Source organism: Pseudophryne corroboree, chromosome 5, assembly GCF_028390025.1.
Source record: "Pseudophryne corroboree isolate aPseCor3 chromosome 5, aPseCor3.hap2, whole genome shotgun sequence".
Lineage (NCBI taxonomy): Eukaryota > Metazoa > Chordata > Amphibia > Anura > Myobatrachidae > Pseudophryne > Pseudophryne corroboree.
The window spans coordinates 600445537-600465550 of record NC_086448.1 but is presented as its reverse complement, the minus strand read 5'-3'; the positions used below and the strand labels follow the sequence as shown (position 1 = coordinate 600465550).

General features: G+C 41.8%; 1 protein-coding gene across 4 annotated transcripts in view; it reads left to right on the top strand.

The window, feature by feature from the left end:
* Positions 1-20014, top strand: part of LDLRAD4 (low density lipoprotein receptor class A domain containing 4) — a 969790-nt gene that overhangs the window by 519244 nt on the left and 430532 nt on the right. For all 4 annotated transcript variants that reach the window (XM_063923409.1, XM_063923410.1, XM_063923407.1 and 1 more), the window contains one exon: positions 9702-9842. In XM_063923409.1, the coding sequence (XP_063779479.1) occupies positions 9702-9842 (141 nt within the window). The remainder of the gene's footprint in view (positions 1-9701; positions 9843-20014) is intronic.

Below are 20014 nucleotides of genomic sequence, written 5' to 3'. Positions count from 1 at the left end.
ACTGGTCCGTGCTGCGCGTGCGTACGCTCTCCCGTGGAAGCGCATACTCGCAATAGCGTGCACTCGCACGCGCAGTATGTGCATTTACGGTAGAGTTTATGTGATCGTAGCGTGCGACTCATTCGTTACAAATGTTCACAATTAATGTAGTTTATAGATCATGGTCCCTTTGATAGTTTCTGTAAGTTTGGTTAAAGTACAATGTCCCAGAGCTGAGGAATCCCTCCTTATATCGTACGAAGGGTCTAACAGGAATCATACTGCAGTGTTTGGTACCCATCGGAAGAGTATTTAATTAGCAATATTCCGGTGTTGGTTTGGAGCGTATTAATCGCTCGTGCGAATAGTTATGGACATAAGAAGTTTATGTCCATTTCTATGATTTACACATACTCAGGTATGCGGCGGGAAACCCAGTTTCCCACCCACCTGAGCTGTTGGAAATCGTCACAGCCCACCTGTATGAATCACCCTATGACCTTTTGTTATGATACAGGGCCGAATTCCTTCGGCCAATGGACAATGGGATTGTAGGACCAGGAGATTGCATTGTGTGTGGGGCATAAATAGGCAGGCCGACCACATCCAGCTCTCACTCTCTCATCAACGGTTATCTGCTGATAATCGGGAGCTGGATATCGAGGCGCAGGCGATCATACCCTTTGTGCGTAAGTTCTCTCCATAATCATTGTCTTTCTGCGAGCCAATATCTCTCTCTCTCTCTCTCTCTCTCTCTCTCTCTATCTCTCTCTCTCCTCTTTTCTCTTAAATACTTCATAGTATTATTGTATTGTATTGCATTTAGGTCAGTGTAGTATTGTCTTTTTGTATTTATTGTTTAGTTCTGTGGTTAGGAAGTCTCTGTTATATTGTAGTGTATCATATGTACTGTTATCCCCTTTTACAAGTATATTAGACATAATACAGTTAATAGGCTTTGGAAACCTAAACCAGTATCAGTGTATTTACTATAGTGTTAAGTGTTCACTTGAGCGTCGGTGACGCTCAAACAGCTTTGTAGGTAGTCAGGTTACACAAGGTTGCATTTACACCCTGTACTCACATTAAGGTATTCTGTGTGTTTCATCGGTATAAGGTTTAATATCAAGGTATAGTGTTGTGAGCGTCTGCACCGCTGGTGACCTCCTCGTGGTCTCTAGCGTATGCTACGTTACAGCGAATCTTTCCCCTAGACATAACCAATAACGTGTCCTGTGATCACTGGGCCGTGAGCGAACGTGACGCTTGAGCGTCTCGCCTACGGCTGAGCGATCGTTACGCAAATAGCGTATCATTACGGTATTTCTTAAGTAAACAGCGTACAGTGTTCTTAGCTTCATAAGGGTTGATTATACGACAAAAGAATTTAGCATTGTCAGCAGAGGGGAGCTGGCTGCACAGAATTGCTGCTGCTGCTGCTGCAGCAGCTGAATATATTTCCCACACACCAGATCCCCTGCACCTGAATCAATCTACAGAGTCTCCCTAGATTCTTATCGACACATACACAGCAGAACCTGATTGTCGGCTGACCCAGGTTGGAAATTTCGAATTGCGGAGCTGGGGAGGAGACAGATGACCCGTGCCCCCGCTTTGCCCACCCGTGCATATAATCTGATTTCCCAAGACCACGCAGTCTTGCGCCCATTGCTAACAATTTCAGCGAATATGGTGCGACTCCCCCGTGAAGATATGTCCTTCTAACACCATGCCTACCTCACCGTCGCTCCCTGCCTGAACAGTCATCTGATACGGTCATCCTCTCTTTACCTGTATGATATACTGATCCCCCTTGGGACATCCCGACATGCCTCCAAAAAAGTCGAAAGGGGCTAAATCTGCTTCGCAAGTAAATTTCTTTGGATCCTCCTCCTTAAGCAACAAGTCACGCACATCCGTCCCCTCGCCGACTCTGGCTCAACCATCTCAATCAACTTCATCAAAAATATGCAACCCGGCTAACGCCGCACAAGTTGATATGGACTCTCTGGATGGCCCGGTCACGCTACGCTCTATCCATTCCTTGTTAGCCTCTTTCAAGTCTGACATTTCATCTGAGCTTAGATCCAACATACAAGCTCTCCGTTCTGATATCTCTGAAATCGGTGACAGGACAGATCACATTGAGCATAAGATGGAGGAGCTGGTAACATCACATAATGACTTGATCACCGCACACGACTCTCTCCTAGAGGAAGTCGCATACATACGCGACAAAACTACGGATTTAGAGGACCGCTCGCGTAGGAATAACATCAAAATAAGAGGCATCCCTGATGATGTTTCCAACGCTGACCTGTATGGCTACGCCACTGATCTTTTCCATAAATTGATACCTGATGTTCCGCTTTCTGATCTCCTGATCGACAGGATCCATAGACTTCCAAAGTCTAGGCAAGCACCTGCTCAGGCCTCCCGGGACACACTTCTCAGGGTCCACTTTTTTCATATTAAGGAGAAGATCTTACGTGCAGCATTGCCCTCTTCACCTACGGCGACATGTTTGGACTCCCTTCAACTTTTCCAGGACCTGTCCCCAGCGACTATGTCTAAAAGGCGTTCATTCTCCGCCATCACATCAGCTTTACGGAAAGCTGCAGTCCAATATAAGTGGGGATTCCCCACTAAGTTGATAGTGCTACGTAATGGCACTACCACCATCATCAACACACCTGAGGATGGGCCTAAAGTTCTGAAAAAATGGGACATTCTTCTCGATATACAACCTGTTCCCCCCGCTACATCACCGAAACGAATAGCCCAAGACTGGACATTGGCTCCGGGCTGAAGTTCACCTCGGACTAACAATTAGATAGCTATTTTTTAGCTTTTTCTTCCCCTACAGGTTTCTATGTGTCTATGTGTTCATTATACTATAGGCTATGCTCTTCGTATGATGTCACAGGGTTTTAGTTAAAACTTAGATTGAGGTAGAACTATCCCTGTTATAATTAGATAGCAAATGTTCATTTTTCCTTATTTTAGGATGACCTTGTTTATTCATTTATCTTATCTATTTCTACGATAGATAATCATTCGTTAAGTATGTTTTGGTTTGGAGGCGACGGTGGGCAACTTTGGTTGACACGCCACCCACCCATATGTGTACGTCACGATACCCATGTGACGGGACCTCTAGCTCCTTTATGGATGCTATTTCTGTTTTTCTCCCCTGTTTTATTTTTTGTTCTGTCTTCTCTTCTCATATTCTTCTCTTTACTGATGCTGATTTTGCTTCTTCTTCCTTAGAGGACTATGCCGCTACGTATTGCATTTTGACACAATTGTTACCGATGCTTTTCGCTATGTCATATACCATACTGCCGTACCCTCCCAAATGGCCACCTTTTTAAGCCTTAATGTTAAAGGGCTCAATTCACCCCATAAGAGGCGCTTGGCTCTGAAATATTTTGCTGATCAAAAGGCGGAGGTAGTGGCTATTCAGGAATCCCACTTCCCACTGCACACTCCCCCTCAGTTCTCCAATGCCAACTACCCAGTTCACTATGTGTCCTGTGGGCCGTTTAAGAGGAATGGTGTAGCTATCCTTTTCCATAAATCATGCTCTTTCCAATTGGAGGGTAAGTGGGTGGATGGCAATGGCAGATATCTGATACTAGTGGGAAAACTGAGAACTAAGTATGTCACCTTGGTCTCCCTTTATGCCCCTAATTCTAATCAACCCCGGTTCCTGAAATCTTTTTTTCAAAAGCTGCATAGTGTCAAGAAAGGTGCGACTTTTCTGATGGGTGACTTTAATATAGCTCCTGACCCTAATCTAGACAAATCCTCGAAACCTGATAAACAAACCGCTAACGTAGCCAAATCTCTAGCCTCCTCCTTCTCACACCTTTTAACTGAATTCGATTTATATGACGCTTGGAGAGTCAGGAATATCGGAGCTAGAGACTATACATTTTATTCAGCAGTGCACAGATCCTATTCTAGGATCGATTTGCTCCTGACGGATAAATGGACATTACAATCAATCCCTACCGTCAAAATATTGCCGATTTCGTGGTCAGATCATGCACCTCTAATTTGGTCTTGGTCATACAAACCGTCTATCCCCACTACACGCTCTTGGAGGCTACGAGATTACATTTTGAAAGATGAGGACGGAGTTTCTATATTACGAGAGGCCTTGTCTTCTTATTTGGACACCAATAGCCCCGCTGATACCTCTATTTCTAATCATTGGTGTGCCCTTAAGGCAGTCCTTAGAGGTGCAGCTATCCATGCTTTAGCCCACATAGCGCGCCGTGACCGGGAAGTTCAGGTGGCCTATGAGCTGGAGGTGACGACGTTAGAAACTAAACATAAACAGTCCCCTACTGACGATCTCATCCTCGCGTCTCTGGCTGAAGCAAAGAGGAAACTGAACAGTCTCTATCTTCTGCATGTACAGAGAGCAGTCTCCAACCTAAATCAAAAATACTACACATTAGGCAATAGGGCGGGTAAACTGCTGGCACGGAAACTTAGAGGGAAAAACCTTATCAATAGAATTAAACATCTGACAAACCCAGACGGATCGATGTCCCTGAACCCTAAAGATATTGCAAACCAATTTGCCTCTTACTATAGGAAACTGTACAACCTCAAACACGACTCCCTCACCCCACAACCTTCCTTGCAGCTTATACGATCTTTTTTAGACTCCATTAATCTGCCTTCTATTTCCTCTGATGATGCTTCCACACTTTGCACACCCTGGACTGAGAGAGAAATTCAGACCTCCCTGAAAGCCCTCAAAAAGGACAAGGCCCCCGGGCCAGATGGGTTTACTAATCTCTTTTACACTACCTTCCAAGATTCACTCTCCCCACTTCTTCTTAATTTGTACAATGACGCCTCCTCTAACCCTTTCCCTAGAGAAATGTTGGAGGCACAGATAATAACGATTCTCAAACCTGGCAAGAACCCATCTCTCTGCGCCAATTATAGACCCATAGCACTTTTGAACACAGATATTAAGCTGTATGCCAAACTGCTAGCAAATAGACTGAATCCGTTGATCCCCACATTGATCCATCAAGATCAAGTGGGTTTCACTACCGGACGCCAAGCCTCAGACAATACCAGGAGAGTTTTCTCCCTTCTAGAGGCTCATTCCGCGTCTCGGGAGCCCCTATTATTACTATCCCTTGACGCGGAGAAAGCTTTCGACAGGATTCATTGGTTATACATGTCAGAGGTCCTGACCAGGTTTGGGTTCAAGGGACAATTTCTACAGAATGTCCTACGCCTGTATACTCACCCTTCAGCGCGTGTTTTTAGTAATGGGTTTTTATCCGATCATTTCCCCATCACCAACGGCACCCGTCAGGGATGCCCACTGTCGCCATTAATTTTCATTTTAGCAATAGAACCTCTGGCAGAGAAAATTAGAACGTCTACCCTGGTTAGCGGAGTCTATATAGGTCCCACACAACATAAGATTTGCCTGTTTGCAGATGACGTTCTGCTGTTTGTAACTAAACCTGAATCCTCTCTTCCAGCTATCCATGATATTCTGCAGGACTACTCTAAAGTCTCATACTATAAATTGAATACGGCTAAAACAGAGGCACTAGCTTTCGACATTGAACCAATTCCGCTCCAATCCCTACAATTTACATATCCTTACGCCTGGCAAGACACCTCCCTTCAATATCTTGGGATCAAGATCCCTTCCAGATCTCAGTCCGCGGTGGATTGTAACTACCTTCCTCTCTTAGATCATTTCAAAACCCTCACCAAACAGTGGACGAATTACGAAATCTCTTGGTTGGGGCGACTTTCATCAATTAAAATGATGCTCCTCCCTAAAATTCTTTACCTGTTTAGGGCCATACCTTACTTAGTTTCGCTTGCTCTCCTTAATAAATTCTACTCTGTCATGTCTATTTTTATATGGAAGGGTAAAAAGCCCAGGATAGCTAGAACCCGTTTGTTTAGATCTAAAGGTAACGGGGGTCTCGCATTCCCTAACCTCGAACTTTACCAACATGCGTGTCTCCTTGATCAGCTGCGGGACTGGCTCCGGACAGAGACCGTGAAACCCTGGGTAGATATTGAAAGACATATATGCTCTGAATTCCCTCTTCCAGATTTAATATGGGTCAAACCTTCACATAGACCCCCCCCTACCAAACTTACGAGTATAACTAACTCTCTTAAGGTCTGGGACAGATTGGTTACTAATTTGGGCGACTGCCCGCTGCCCTCTTCGCACCTATCCATTTTAGCGATCTCTAAACTGCTCCCAGACCTTTCTCTGCGGAACTGGCGGGGGCTTGGTGTCCAGCTGGTCAAGGACTTATATGATAATTCAGGGCTTAAAACCTTCCAACAGCTACAATCCCAATACTTGATACCGTCAAAGGATTTTTATAAATATCTACGCATCCGACATTGGATTATGGCGAATATACCTGACCCTCTCACCTCTCCTACTCCCCCTCCACATATCTTGAGTAACTTTTCCTCCATACACCACAAAGGTGGTATATCTCAGTGGTATATTACTCTTCTCTCTCCACACAATGACGTGAAATTACGCGTTCAAGTACGGTGGGAGTCAGAATTTAATATCCTTCTGACGGATCAGGAATGGGAAAATATTTTCATGAATATTTTTAAAATGTCTCGGTGCATCAATCACACTGAAATGATGTTTAAATTAATTCATGGCCTTTATCACACACCTGATAAACTACATAGGATCTGGCCGGACTCCTCTAAATTTTGTTGGAGACAATGTGGGTTGGAAGGCACTTTAACACATACATTCTGGACATGCCCAGTTATTAGGCCACTGTGGAAAGAGATTTTTGGACTAATTGAAAAGGTCACTAAGGTGAACCTCCCCCAACGTCCTGAGATTGTTCTTTTGCATTACTTCCCTCCCTATGTACCCTCTGAATATTCTTATGTCATAGGCCATATTCTCATAGCCACCAGGGCCGCAATCGCTCAATATTGGAAAAGAACAGATCCACCACGCTTGTCCAAAATTATAGCGTCAATACAGCGCAATTTCGAAATGGAAACTATGAGCATTAAATATTCCTTAGCTCCCCAATCCCCTCTACTGAAATGGCTGCCTTGGTTTGAATACTACACCTCCTATATTACCTCCCGGAAGGCCGTGTCGAGTAATGTGTGACTGTTTAGTTTCTCTGACGTTAAGAATATGTGAAATGCTGAAACCAAGCCCTCCTGACATAGCCCGGCTAGGGCTAATTGACAAAGGATAGAACATACTTATGAGCCTTTTATGTTTTATGTTTTGTTTCCTGAATAACTACCTCCTGTTTGGTTCAGAATGTACAGAAGTATGCGCAGATACTCTACACCTTCCCTGGAAGACTGTGGGTCAGCATCCCCTCAATTGTGTGTTCCACTCCTTCTCTATTTTCTCTCTTTCTTATCTCCCCTATTTTCTCTTTACTTCTAATTTTCACGTTCCTTTAGTATTATTACTTTACTACCATGTATTATGGCTTACAGACATGCTGCCAATGTATCACTGGCTTTTTTGTTTTCAAAATGGTGTGTATGCTCTGTATTGAAAATCTTCTCTAATAAAATTTCTTCAGTTAAAAAAAACAGGACAGTAATGCTGTCTTTTCATTTTGACTTTAGTGTGATTGTTTGATTATTTTTATGACTGTATGCCAAATTATACGTCATAATCCTTACACATCACCAACCACTGCTCTATAGGTTTATTCATTTTCTGCCATTTTTCTTGTCATTAGTTTTCTGCACTCTCTCATCCACATTTGGGGCTGCACCCTGCAACTCTGATAAAAGTAACAGGACCCCCAGTGGACAGCAGAAGTGTATACTTTTCTTCTTTCTTACTTATAGTCTATTTAGTCTCACATTCTTTGTTGGATCACACTCTGTGATACATACCACCTCTATACACTCTCTTATCCAATATACGGGTAATTTTAGGCGACCAGCAGTCACGCTCATCTACTATCTACAGTCATACCATCTCGTCTGATCTTGGAAGACAAGCAGTGTTTGGGCATGGTCAGTACCGGAAAGGGGAACCTTCCGGGAATACCAGGTACTGTAGAAACCAGATTTAGCTGAACTGCGATACTTACCCTGGAAAGCAGAAGTGTACTTTGCTTATTTCAATACCAGATGATTTGGCACATACATTCTCTCATTGCTCATTCGATGGCAACAGATGAGCAAAAGCAGAAGTGACTGGTTTCTATAACTCACTTGTATTCTTTTTGTACATACTTGGACATATTTTCTTTTAAACTGGTGCTTCACCACATATATACCACAATATATTCAAGATTGATCTCGGTCACTACATTTGTTAAGACTGAACTTTCAAACTGGTTCCAATTGTGGGGGTATTGGAGTTATACAGCCCAACAACTGTTCTCAGCTAATTTAAGTGCTGATAATCATACAGTCTTTATTGACATCATTAACAAGAGAACAGTTGGTTAGAAATTTTCGCTATGATCTATATTCTAACTGATTTTTTTATTCACATTAAAGTTGTTCCTTCACATGACACATTATGCTATACAGGTGTTTATTTTATATGCAACCCCAGGCAAATTTACCATATAAAGGAACTGATTGGAGGAACTAATTTAATACTTTTTTTTATCTTAGAAGTGTTTTTTGTGTGTGATTGTCCTGATATTTTAAATGCCTACTATAAAAGTTATGTTTTAATACAATATCTTTATCCACCATTATTACACTACATGATATTATAAGTGTGCCCCAGATAGACTGTACAGTCTTTTTTTTTTTTTTCCCCTTGTGCAAAAACTCCTTCAATAGTTTATCTCTGAACTACCTTCTGGGAGCACCGCCAACCCAGCACTACTGTACTACACCTGATTGGTGCCATCATTAGCTCAATGTTGGTACTTAACTGTTACTTTCTCTGATAAAATTAAATATTTACATATTACTTATCTGACTCTTTTCTGTGCAGATTCCAACACCCCCTTAAGGATATCTAATGTTGATTGAATCTAGTGTTTTTAAGTATTTTCGAAAAACGTATGTTTTTGCCGTAACTCGAAAACGTAAGGCAGATAAAGGGATTTGGTTTGGATTTTTGGAAGAAATAGTTTTTTGACATCCTCTCTTAACTAAAAATAATTTCATAAAAATCTGAGATGGGTGGTGGACACGCCTGGTTGAACTGACATGGAATGACCCCCACAATTTATATTTGTGTTTTATAAATATTCTGTATGAGAAATATGTAGAATATTGGGGGTGGGTGTATCTCTGCATACAACATACAGTATGCATATAATGGTAATGTATATATTGGACCTGGCTATAACTTTCCCATTGAAGAAAACTGATATGCTATAATGTAGATAGTGTTGTACAGACTGCTAGATACATACTAGATTCTATTGTAACAGAATTGTAGCAGTAAGTTCAGTCTACTAAGTAAGATGAACACAGTGTTGGCGATATCAGTTATGTAGCAGAATCTTGTATTTTGCTGACAAGGACATTTCATAATGTGCAATTGTAGCGTTTTCATGCTTCTCACATTGTTAATGCAATAGAAATGTATTGACATAATAAAAGCATAGTGGCAGCGGTGTTTGTTTTGTTTTAGACTGGTACTGTACAACTAACATAGATTATATACCTTGTTGGAATATAACCATTGTACATTTTGTTTTTCCCCCCAACCTTAGAGTGCAAATTTACCTGCACCAGTGGCAAATGTTTGTATCTTGGATCGCTGATTTGTAACCAGCTAAATGACTGTGGCGATAACAGTGATGAAGAAAACTGCCCCTTAGTGACAGAGCACCCGCCACCTGGGATATTTACCTGTGAGTACTTGGCTATTATTCCTTAAGCTCTGTTGTTTTTTGTTCTGTACTGCATATTTTTATTTATATCATGTCCTAAATATTGTATTATTGCATAGTTTTTCAAAAGGTTTTTTAGTGTTTACTTTTTCCCCTTTGGTGTTTGTATTGGTTTGTAACCGCGAGTTTCCTATGTATGTTGGCATTGCCCTGGATTGCAGGCACAGTATTGTGTAAGAACTTACTTGTGATATCCGTATTCTCTTCATCCCTCATTCATGTGGGTTTAGTCTATTTGGCATCTGAGTTGCTGAGCAATATTTTTTTAATTTGTTTGACTTTAATTGCTATTTAGATGTTTACATTGTTGTGGGAATAACAAACAGGAGGAAATTTTGAGTGGGTGTTGATCAGAAAATTACATTATTCTTTGACAAGATGGATATCCATTAGTGAGAGATGTATACAAGCATTCAGTATTACAGTAAATAAATGCTCTGTCCCGTACAGAGACTGATTGACAGAACTAATTAATATATGGTAATACAGATTACTGAGATAAAACCACAAATTAAAAAATATATATATCTACTGACATTTGCTACTCTGTGGTGTACAAGATATGGGATAACAATATGTGGAGCTTCCAGATAGCCATCTAATGTCTTCCAGACCATTTGTTTAAGTACATTTGGCAAAGTAAGTGCCACATAATTCATATATGAGTGTAATCAGTGTTTACTTGTTCACAAATTCATACCTTGTGCAAAATGTTACTTGCCCTAATCAGATAGTACTTATTTGGGACTCACCGCTAGACCTTCTACATGAAGGTGTTAAGGTGTCTTTTCTCATACTTCTAACATGTCACCAAGCAGTCTTTCTCTTCTTAGGGGGCAATTCAATTGTTTATGGTGCCCCCTCCCTGCTTTGCATCTTAAGTAATGAAGTAATGGGCGTTGATTGGAGCAATTTAACTGTTCTATTTGGGTACCAGTTTGTTGCGGGATACTCACTTCTTCTCGCAGCCTCCAGAGGTGCGAGGAGAAATATGTGCAAGTCCGTGGTTTGGGTGCTTTTGACGCTTTACATGGCTAAACCAGTTGCTTTTGGGTGCGTCAATACTAATGGGTGCCTGAACAGAGCAACAGTTGAATTGCTCCATTGCGCACCCATTAGTTTTAGATGACCCAGGGGGCAGCACAAACAATTGAATCTCTCCCTTTTTCTATGGTTTCTTGGTTTGTTTAGAGCAGTCAACATCCGAGATATATAACCCAACATCCCACCCCCCGTGATCACCTTCTCTAGTGAATGGTTAATGGTCAGCCAGACAGGAAAAAAAAATTATATCTAGTGGAAGCCTTATTTGGTCACGTATACATTTTTCTGTGTATAGACATGAAACATGATATAATATAAAATAAAATCTAAATCTATTCGGGAGATATCGTGCTTCTGAGATTTGCTTTGAAGCCTATTTTGCTTTTACGTTTGTAGATGATCATATGATTTTACAGAAACATTTGCATATATGAAGGATAAAATAAATTGGTTTGATGTATCGCTCTCCTTATTAAAATATAATATATCTGACCATGATCTCTGAAGACAGGGCACTAATAATGTTCCTTGCACGGCTGGTGCTAACACTGTAGTTAGCATGTTTTGTGCATATAGACCCCCTGCCAGGAGCCGAGCACTGCAAATAATAGAGAGCAAATGATCATTGGAGATATCATCAAAGCTTAACCCATAAGGTGCCAGTGCTGAGACTTCAAAGCTACTCCTCTCCAAAGGGAGTGAGCATTTTTTCCCCAATCTTTATTAACCTATGAATATACCCTCATACTGACAACATGCTATTCACAAACTACATACGCTATTACCACTGAAGGTTGGTAGTCTAAAACAGTGTCGGCAACTCAGTCACCAATGTGGTGGCAGCTGCTACAACTTTTGTGCTTAGAGGAAAAGTCTGAACTAAAATAACAAGTACAGTGATTATTTATCGCCCATGCCTCTGTGCCAGTACTCCAAAATCAAAATGATGTCCATGCTAAAGTCTAAAGCCTTTGCAGCAGGGGTTCCCAACCACAGTCCTTAAGGCACACTAACAGTCTAGGTTTTAAGGTTAGCCATACTTGAGCACTGGTACGTCCGTTATTTTGATTCAACCCTCTGTTCTCAAGCATGGATAGCACTAAAACCTGGACTGTGTATAAAAAAAAACACTGATTCACAGTAATCCCGCAAACTGAATGCTAGAGTGCTGGAAAGGTAGAAAGACGTCTTCTGCATTTTTGTCTTAAGATATGTCCCTGTGCATCAGCAGTTTTCTTGTAAAGGTTAATTAGAAGCAAAGTCCCGGTTATCCACTGGTGACAGTTGCCAATCATGACCAGGAGTATATTTTATATTTTGTACTTGGTATGAAAATTCAAAATATTGCCTGGAACCTGTCCGGAGACCGATATCTAATATCCCTTTTCCACCAAATCTCAGGTCTGTCCCTGGATTTTTTTACCCGGATTTTGCCAGGTCATACCTGACTTAGACCCCGTTTCCACCGCTCATCCTGTGTTTTTCCAATTTACAATTACCTGGGTTAAAAACCCAGGTAAGAGCTGTTTCCACTACAGTGTTACTAGATTTTACCTCCTAAAAACCCTGCTCGATACCTCAGTAGACCCAGGATTTTTTCCTTGGAGCTGTTTGCACCGAGCCGCGTACCTGGTAGACAAGGCAATTTTACCTGTCTTTTTTAGGCAGTAGAAAAAGGGTATATTTCTGTGTTATATCATGATGTAGATAGCAAACTTTATCTAAGCATAATTGCAGCTATGACCCAATAATGATAGAGAAAATGTTGCATGTTTCATGGTAAGCATAATGTATAAATAAGATGCAACAAATAATAAGATGCATCAAAGGTCAATCACTGATTTAAAGCAGTTGTTGTGCAATAGACCTGACTAATCTACTGGAACAAAGGTCAGGAAAATGGATTTGCTATCAGGGTTTAGTTAATAGTGTAACTGACAAAAGGGTTAAGATGTTGGTGCTGGGTCTTGTGATAAGATCATTGCGTTTTCTAATTACCTAATTCATTGCCTTAAAAACATGCTCCTGCTTGTTCCCTTGTTTGTGTGCTTGTCTGAACTGTTTAACTTCCCCTGAGTCTCCTCCACACCTACCTCTCTTCTCTGAGCAGCCTAGATCTCCAGTTTTAAAGCCATTAAATTTGTTTCCTTAACTGCCACCTTAAATTCTTGTGTATTCATTCAGTAGACAGCAATTTCCAATATCATTAACTTTTTCCCCTGCTTTATTTCTAAGTTTGGTCTTGACAAGAGGCAAAAGACCATAGACGCAGGTTGCAACCTCAGCCTTCTGAGCTTGGTCAATGGAATCTGTGGTCCTTAACTAACAAATACGTCATGGTATTTCTCTGTTCTTTCTTTACAAGCATTTGTACATGCTGGAAAAGCATTTATACTGCAACTATTAGATGCGGTTTACAGGTTGGTCTGTAAAGGTCATACTGCCTTACCAATCTCTGCTATGGCTAACCCCCTGGGGGGTGTCTTCTGTGGCTAACCACCCTCCCTAGTGCCTAAACCCACCCCAGCACCCCTTCCCCACCCAGTGCCTTAAAGTCTAAGGGTATAGTAGAAACTACGGATAGATTTATGCTGCAGTCACGCAAACAGACCCTCTTGGCATGCCAGGTAACGTGTCACTCTTCTAGCGTTGGGCTTTATTTTGCATCTTTTTTGACGAAAATGCGTCTTAACATCAGTGCAATGCTACTAGGATGCACCAGGAGACTGTGCTGATTAATTTGATATTACACTTTTATATCTGTGCGCAATTTATGCTAGGTACACACTAGTAGATATATCTGCAGATATATTGATGGACTTGCCGGGCAGTGTGTTGTGCATACATACTACCCGATCCGTCGGGATTGACGTCATGAACTGGAAGGGCATTTACATGCGCCTGCCCATCTCAGCTGTCAATCACTGCCGGCTGCTGCAGCAGCATGTGTACGGGTGGTCGGGTGGAGATTAAGACATGTTTTGAGATTAAAGGGCTCTACACACTATGCGATCCGCCGCCGAGATGCCAGACGGCGGCTACGCCGACGGGTGACCCGGCGGTGGGGGGTAATACAAGTAAAGATTCTCTGGGGCGTAAGGCTTCCTTGACCTGCCGTAGTTGGACACCTTCGGGAATCGCAATCTAACATTTATTTTAATACACTATGGCACTTAAAGTTTGTTTTATATATGTGTAACACTTTTACGCCATTCTTTTTCACTCTTCACATTATTCACACATGCAGCAGTAGCTGCTCCTAACTATCTAATTCTTTACTTGTATCACTCTTGCGGTGCCCTGGGGTTGTCTGGCTTGGTGGCTTTGGGGTGTCCTGCCCCCCAGACCTGAACCCCTGTAGTTAGTGTTAGAGACTTACCCAATGAGAGGCTACCTTGGTGTGGTGGGTAAGCTCATAGCCCTGGCCAGGATTATGCTAAATGTCTCTGGTTATTACAGGTTGTGCTAGTGTGAGATAGTGCACCTGCAACTTTTTCCCATCGGTATGGTGTTGAAAATGTAACCATAATAATAATATAATAGTTGAGTACGCAATCTATACAAGAATTCCTACTTTTAAAGCTTAGTTATATCCTGATGCACAGCTGACACACATGCTAGTAGTATATATTGGAAGCTACTGAAACTTGTTGGATAGAAAGCAGCTAGATGAAAAGTAGTAAACTGACTGGTGAAAGTGAAATTGATAACCCTATAATTAATTTAACTAAGAACAGAAAAACACAGGATGCTTATGGTATACAAATCATACAAGCGGCCCGTAGTGTAGATTCATTGGATTATTCCATAAGATCTTCTACCTGTAGATATTGTAAAGGAGCAAGACTTGTAGTTCTCCTAGAACAAAAGATAACATTGAGATAATGAAAAAAACAACAGTGCCACCTGCGATCCTTGCTAATGAACTGGCTGCTGGAACTTTAAGTGACTACACCAATCACAAAAGAACAATACCAAAAAAAGGAGAAAAAGTTCCTGCGCACTAGAAAGGGTATATAACACACCTTATTTGGTGTTATCAAGCAATTAACCAATCTTTCTTCTATATATGAGGTGTTTTTCTATCAAACAGTTCTCTCCCAATTTATATATTAAAAAAAAAAAAAATATATATAAAAAAACCACCTAATTCAGGGTTTTATAAAAATATAGCATCTATCTTTCTGATCACAGAAGGGTGAAGCAAAAAGAAGTGTATTTTCTTCCAGATAATTTTCACCCAACAAAAGTCTCGTAAGGATAAAGATTATAATGTCCAATCGAAATCCAGTAGTCCAAACAAATAAATGAAGTACGTCTCTTATCTGGTATCCTCCTTAATGTTTGTAATAAGTCGTCCCCACCGTGTATGATTCTTTGTCAAGCTCCTCAGTTGAGGTACATGCAAAACAAATAGTTTTATTTGTTTTGCATGTACCTCAACTGAGGAGCTTCACCCTTCTGTGATCAGAAAGATAGATGCTATATTTTTATAAAACCCTGAATTAGGTGGTTTTTTTATATATTTGGTTTTTTTTTTTTTATATAAATTGGGAGAGAACTGTTTGATAGAATAACACCTCATATATAGAAGAAAGATTGGTTAATTGCTTGATAACACCAAATAAGGTGTGTTATATACCCTTTCTAGTGCGCAGGAACTTTTTCTCCTTTTTTAACATTGAGATAATATTTAGGATGATATACAAAGGCACTCTGTCTGAGTAGATATCTCTGAAGGTCCTGAGACAGAATGAGATAAATAAGTCTTTAAAGACTTTAGTAGTATGGACTGCAAGCTTATTATATATAGGCCACTACCAACTCAGGTTAATGGTCTAAGAATTATCTAATCAAACTTATAAATGAGTCTGTAACTTGTCATTTTTATTTATATTAATGTCAACCATTGTTTTGTTCACATTCAGTTTGTGCATGTGTTGGCTGTATCTGGTACCTGCTCTTAGCATTCCTTCAGTCTTTCCTCCTATGAATCTCCTGTATGAAGCAGTATTTAGCTGTATACTGTAGGTTCCTACCTCAGCTAGTACTGATCATGCTTTCAGCCATAAAACGCCTGGGAGCAGCCCAACACCTTAGTCATTGTAAATGTGTTAATAGGCCATTGTGCTGCTGTAAACATCATCTTTTAGTCTATGAATTTAGTGCTGTGGCAGCTGGTAAAATTTGAGTGAATATTTCAGTATACCGTTTGTGTGCATCCTCCTCTACTTTCTCGGAATTGAAATTCCTCACGGACACACTATTTATAGATGAACTCTGCCTGATCCTGTATATCGAGGTTTTTACTTTGGTTTATGAAAAATGCAATCAATAAATCCTGCTACTTCTGGAAGAACTGGCCCTAGTGGCACTTTACAGTGTTAGACCCAAATCCTTGTATTGTTAGGAATTGCTTTCCATAGCATAGTTTAAAAGGGCCTCATATTAAATGGACATTATCATAAAGACCTATTTCTAAAACAGAGTCACATCCTTAACTCCCATCTCCATAAATTGTGTTCATTGGTATAAATGGCCCAGATGTCTGCAGTTTGTCACTATGTGGTACAATTTAGGTGATGTCTTGATTATATATTTTGGCGTTGCCCTCCACTATAATATATATGCAGGGCCGTTTCTAGACAATTTGGCTCCCAGTGCGAGATTTCAAAATGCGCCCCCCCCCCCATTGGTATAAAAAAAAATTGCGTGCCCCCCCCCCATATAGCCAGAAAAAAAGCATGCGCGCGCCTTCGGCCCGCGCGCTCCCGACAAGGCTGTGTGGCCTGATTAAAATGGGTGTGGTCTCATTTCAGTGGGCGTGGCCTCGTCTGATATCACACCCACCACAGGGGAAAAAAATAAAAATAAAAAAGTCCCCTTTTTACACATTACAGCAGGCAAGTGTCCCCATATTACACAGCGCGGCAGGCAGGTGTCCCCATTTACAAAGTGCGGCAGGCAGGTGTCCCCATTTTACAAAGTGCGGCAGGCAGGTGTCCCCATTTAACAAAGTGCGGCAGGCAGGTGTCCCCATTTTACACAGTACGGTAAGCAGATATCCCCATTTTACATAGTACGGTAAGCAGATATCCCCATTTTACACAGTACGCAGGCAGGTGTCCCCATTTTACACAGTACGCAGGCACGTGCCCCCATTTTACACAGTACGCAGGCACGTTCCCCCATTTTACACAGTACGCAGGCACATGCCCCCATTTTACACAGTGCGGCAGGTATCCCCATTTTACACAGTACGCAGGCATGTGTCCCCATTTTACACAGTGCGGTAGATATCCCCATTTTACACAGTGCGGTAGGTATCCCCATTTTATACAGTGCGGCAGGTGCCCCCATTTTACACAGTGCGGCAGGTGCCCCCATTTTATACAGTGCGGCAGGTATCCCCATTTTATACAGTGCGGCAGGTGCCCCCATTTTACACAGTGCGGCAGGTATCCCCATTTTACACAGTGCGGCAGGTGCCCCCATTTTACACACTGCGGCAGGTGCCCCCATTTTATACAGTGCGGCAGGTGCCCCCATTTTACACAGTGCGGCAGGTATCCCCATTTTATACAGTGCGGCAGGTATCCCCATTTTATACAGTGCGGCAGGTGCCCCCATTTTACACAGTGCGGAAGGTGCCCCCATTTTACACAGTGCGGCAGGTATCCCCATTTTACACAGTGCGGCAGGTATCCCCATTTTATACAGTGCGGCAGGTATCCCCATTTTATACAGTGCGGCAGGTGCCCCCATTTTACACAGTGCGGCAGGTGCCCCCATTTTACACAGTGCGGCAGGTATCCCCATTTTACACAGTGCGGCAGGTGTCAAGTGGGGAGAGAGAGAGAATACTTACAACTTGCCGCTCTTCGGGTCCCGCGCGCCGGCCGCCTCCTCCGTCGATGGTTATCTTCTCCAGTCCTCTCCTACCTCTCTCTTCCACCCGAGCGCTCCTGCTCGGGGGGCGGGGCTTCGCGGAATGACGCGTTTGCGTCGTGACGTCACGACGCAAACGCGTCATTCCGCGAAGCCCCGCCCCCCGAGCAGGAGCGCTCGGGGGGAGAGAGAGGGAGGAGAGGAGTAGTCACGAAGTGCCGCGGCGGGCGCCCCGTGCGGTTGCACGGCTCGCCCGCCGCTAGAAACGGCACTGTATATATGTATATATAGCAGCTTCCTTTTTGATTGGGATTTCGGACTATAGATCAACAGTAATTAGGTCGATAGCCAATAGGTTGACCCCATATGGTCAACATGCAAAAGGTCAACTGGTAAAAGGTAGTCGCGCTTAAGGTCAACAGGTTTTGCTTTCCCCCCTTTTGTAATTTTCGTACTTGGTGCTCCTCCTTTTGTTTTTCCGAAGTTAGCATCAGAGTATGATACCACTGCATACAAAGATAGCGTCAGTGTTCAGGGTCCATGTGCATTGTATTTTTGTTGCAATCATGGTGTGAATAAGAGGCACATTTGGTACACTGTGGGGCAGGACATGTGCTTGTAGCTACTAGCATAATATGTGGCATGCCAAATGGTGCTTTTTGTAGCAATTTGAGAATTCTGTAAGTAAGTGAGGACACATCTGTATTAAGATCTCTTTACTCAGGCCTGGCCAACCTGTGGCTCTCCAGCTGTTGTGAAATTACAAGTCCCAGCATACACTGCCACAGATTTAGCATTCCCTAATAACAAAACTGTGACAGGGCATGCTGGGATTTGTAGTTTCACAACAGCTGGAGAGCCACAGGTTGGCCAGGGATGCGGTCAATTTACCTACAATCAAAATGATTTTTTCATTGAAACCGACTTGTTTATACTTTACCATCCCTGTAGACCTGGAGGGGGAATATAATAGTGTGCCGAGCGCAGCGAGGGGACGCGGTACACTTATACTGTGTCCATGTCGACATACACACATAAAACAATGAAAAACTCTTGTCAGCTTTTTGACCTGTCGGCATTTAAATTTAAAATGTCTGTATTTTGACAGTTGGTCAATTGTTGTTGGTATTTTGACCGTCGGGGTTTTGTAGGTATTTCATACTAAACCCGTTGGCCAGGCCTGTCTTAACTTCTCTGTGGATTTGATTTCTATTTCTTTGATAAGTAATAGTTGAATGGACGAATCTCTTTGATTTTAATTTCTCCTCCTCTCCTTTTACGGAAGCAGCATTCCTCTATATAAAAGTCAAAAAGCGCCAATCTGGAGCATTATCAAAAAACACATTAATAGACTTAATAATAAGGAGACACACAAAAAACACATAAATAAATAACTCTTTTAGTTCTTTGAAAAACCCCTGTTCACATAACAGTTTGTCAATGCACATACCAGTTATTAGACTCTTGTTTGTCGATTTGTGAATGTCAACTGTTGGACCTGCATGGACCTAATAACAGTTGATTTGAGAAGAAATCTGTCCACACAGAGTTGTGCCTTAAGAGTATTAAGTGTATTGGCTATTAGTACAATTTAAACATTACATTTGAATCATAAAATAGACATTCTGTGACTTCTCGTTTTTAAAGCTGCAACTCTGCATATTTGCTATACAAATGTTATTACATTCAAAACAGCAAAGATAAGAAAAGGTTTATGCAAGACCCAGTTGGTGTAAAGCTATCCATACACTGAACAATAACTGTTCAAATCATCCGATGAAATGACAATTCTGAACATTTGTCATTCAGAATATGGACATGAAAGATATTCATTCACATTCTGATCACTTCTGATAAATGGTGTGTATTCTTTGGTTATCATACCTTTCCAGTCCTACTGACCCTCATTCAGCTGACTGCACACTGTGAACAAGAGATAACTGCAAGATGCATGGAAGCTATCGGGCTGTCACTCTGCCCTGTCATCTGCACTAATCATGCAGGCTGTGGCCTACATTAGTGACCATTGCATATGGTGCTCTGCTGGTGTACAATTAGATTAGTGGAACTTCACATTTTAGGAATTGTATAGATAAAATAACTAATAGGTACGGGGACAAACCAGTTGTTGGTCTAGGAAATTAGGTGTTTGACGGATACTATGAGGTTAAATAGGTTGGAAAAGAAGGTAAAGGGTTAAT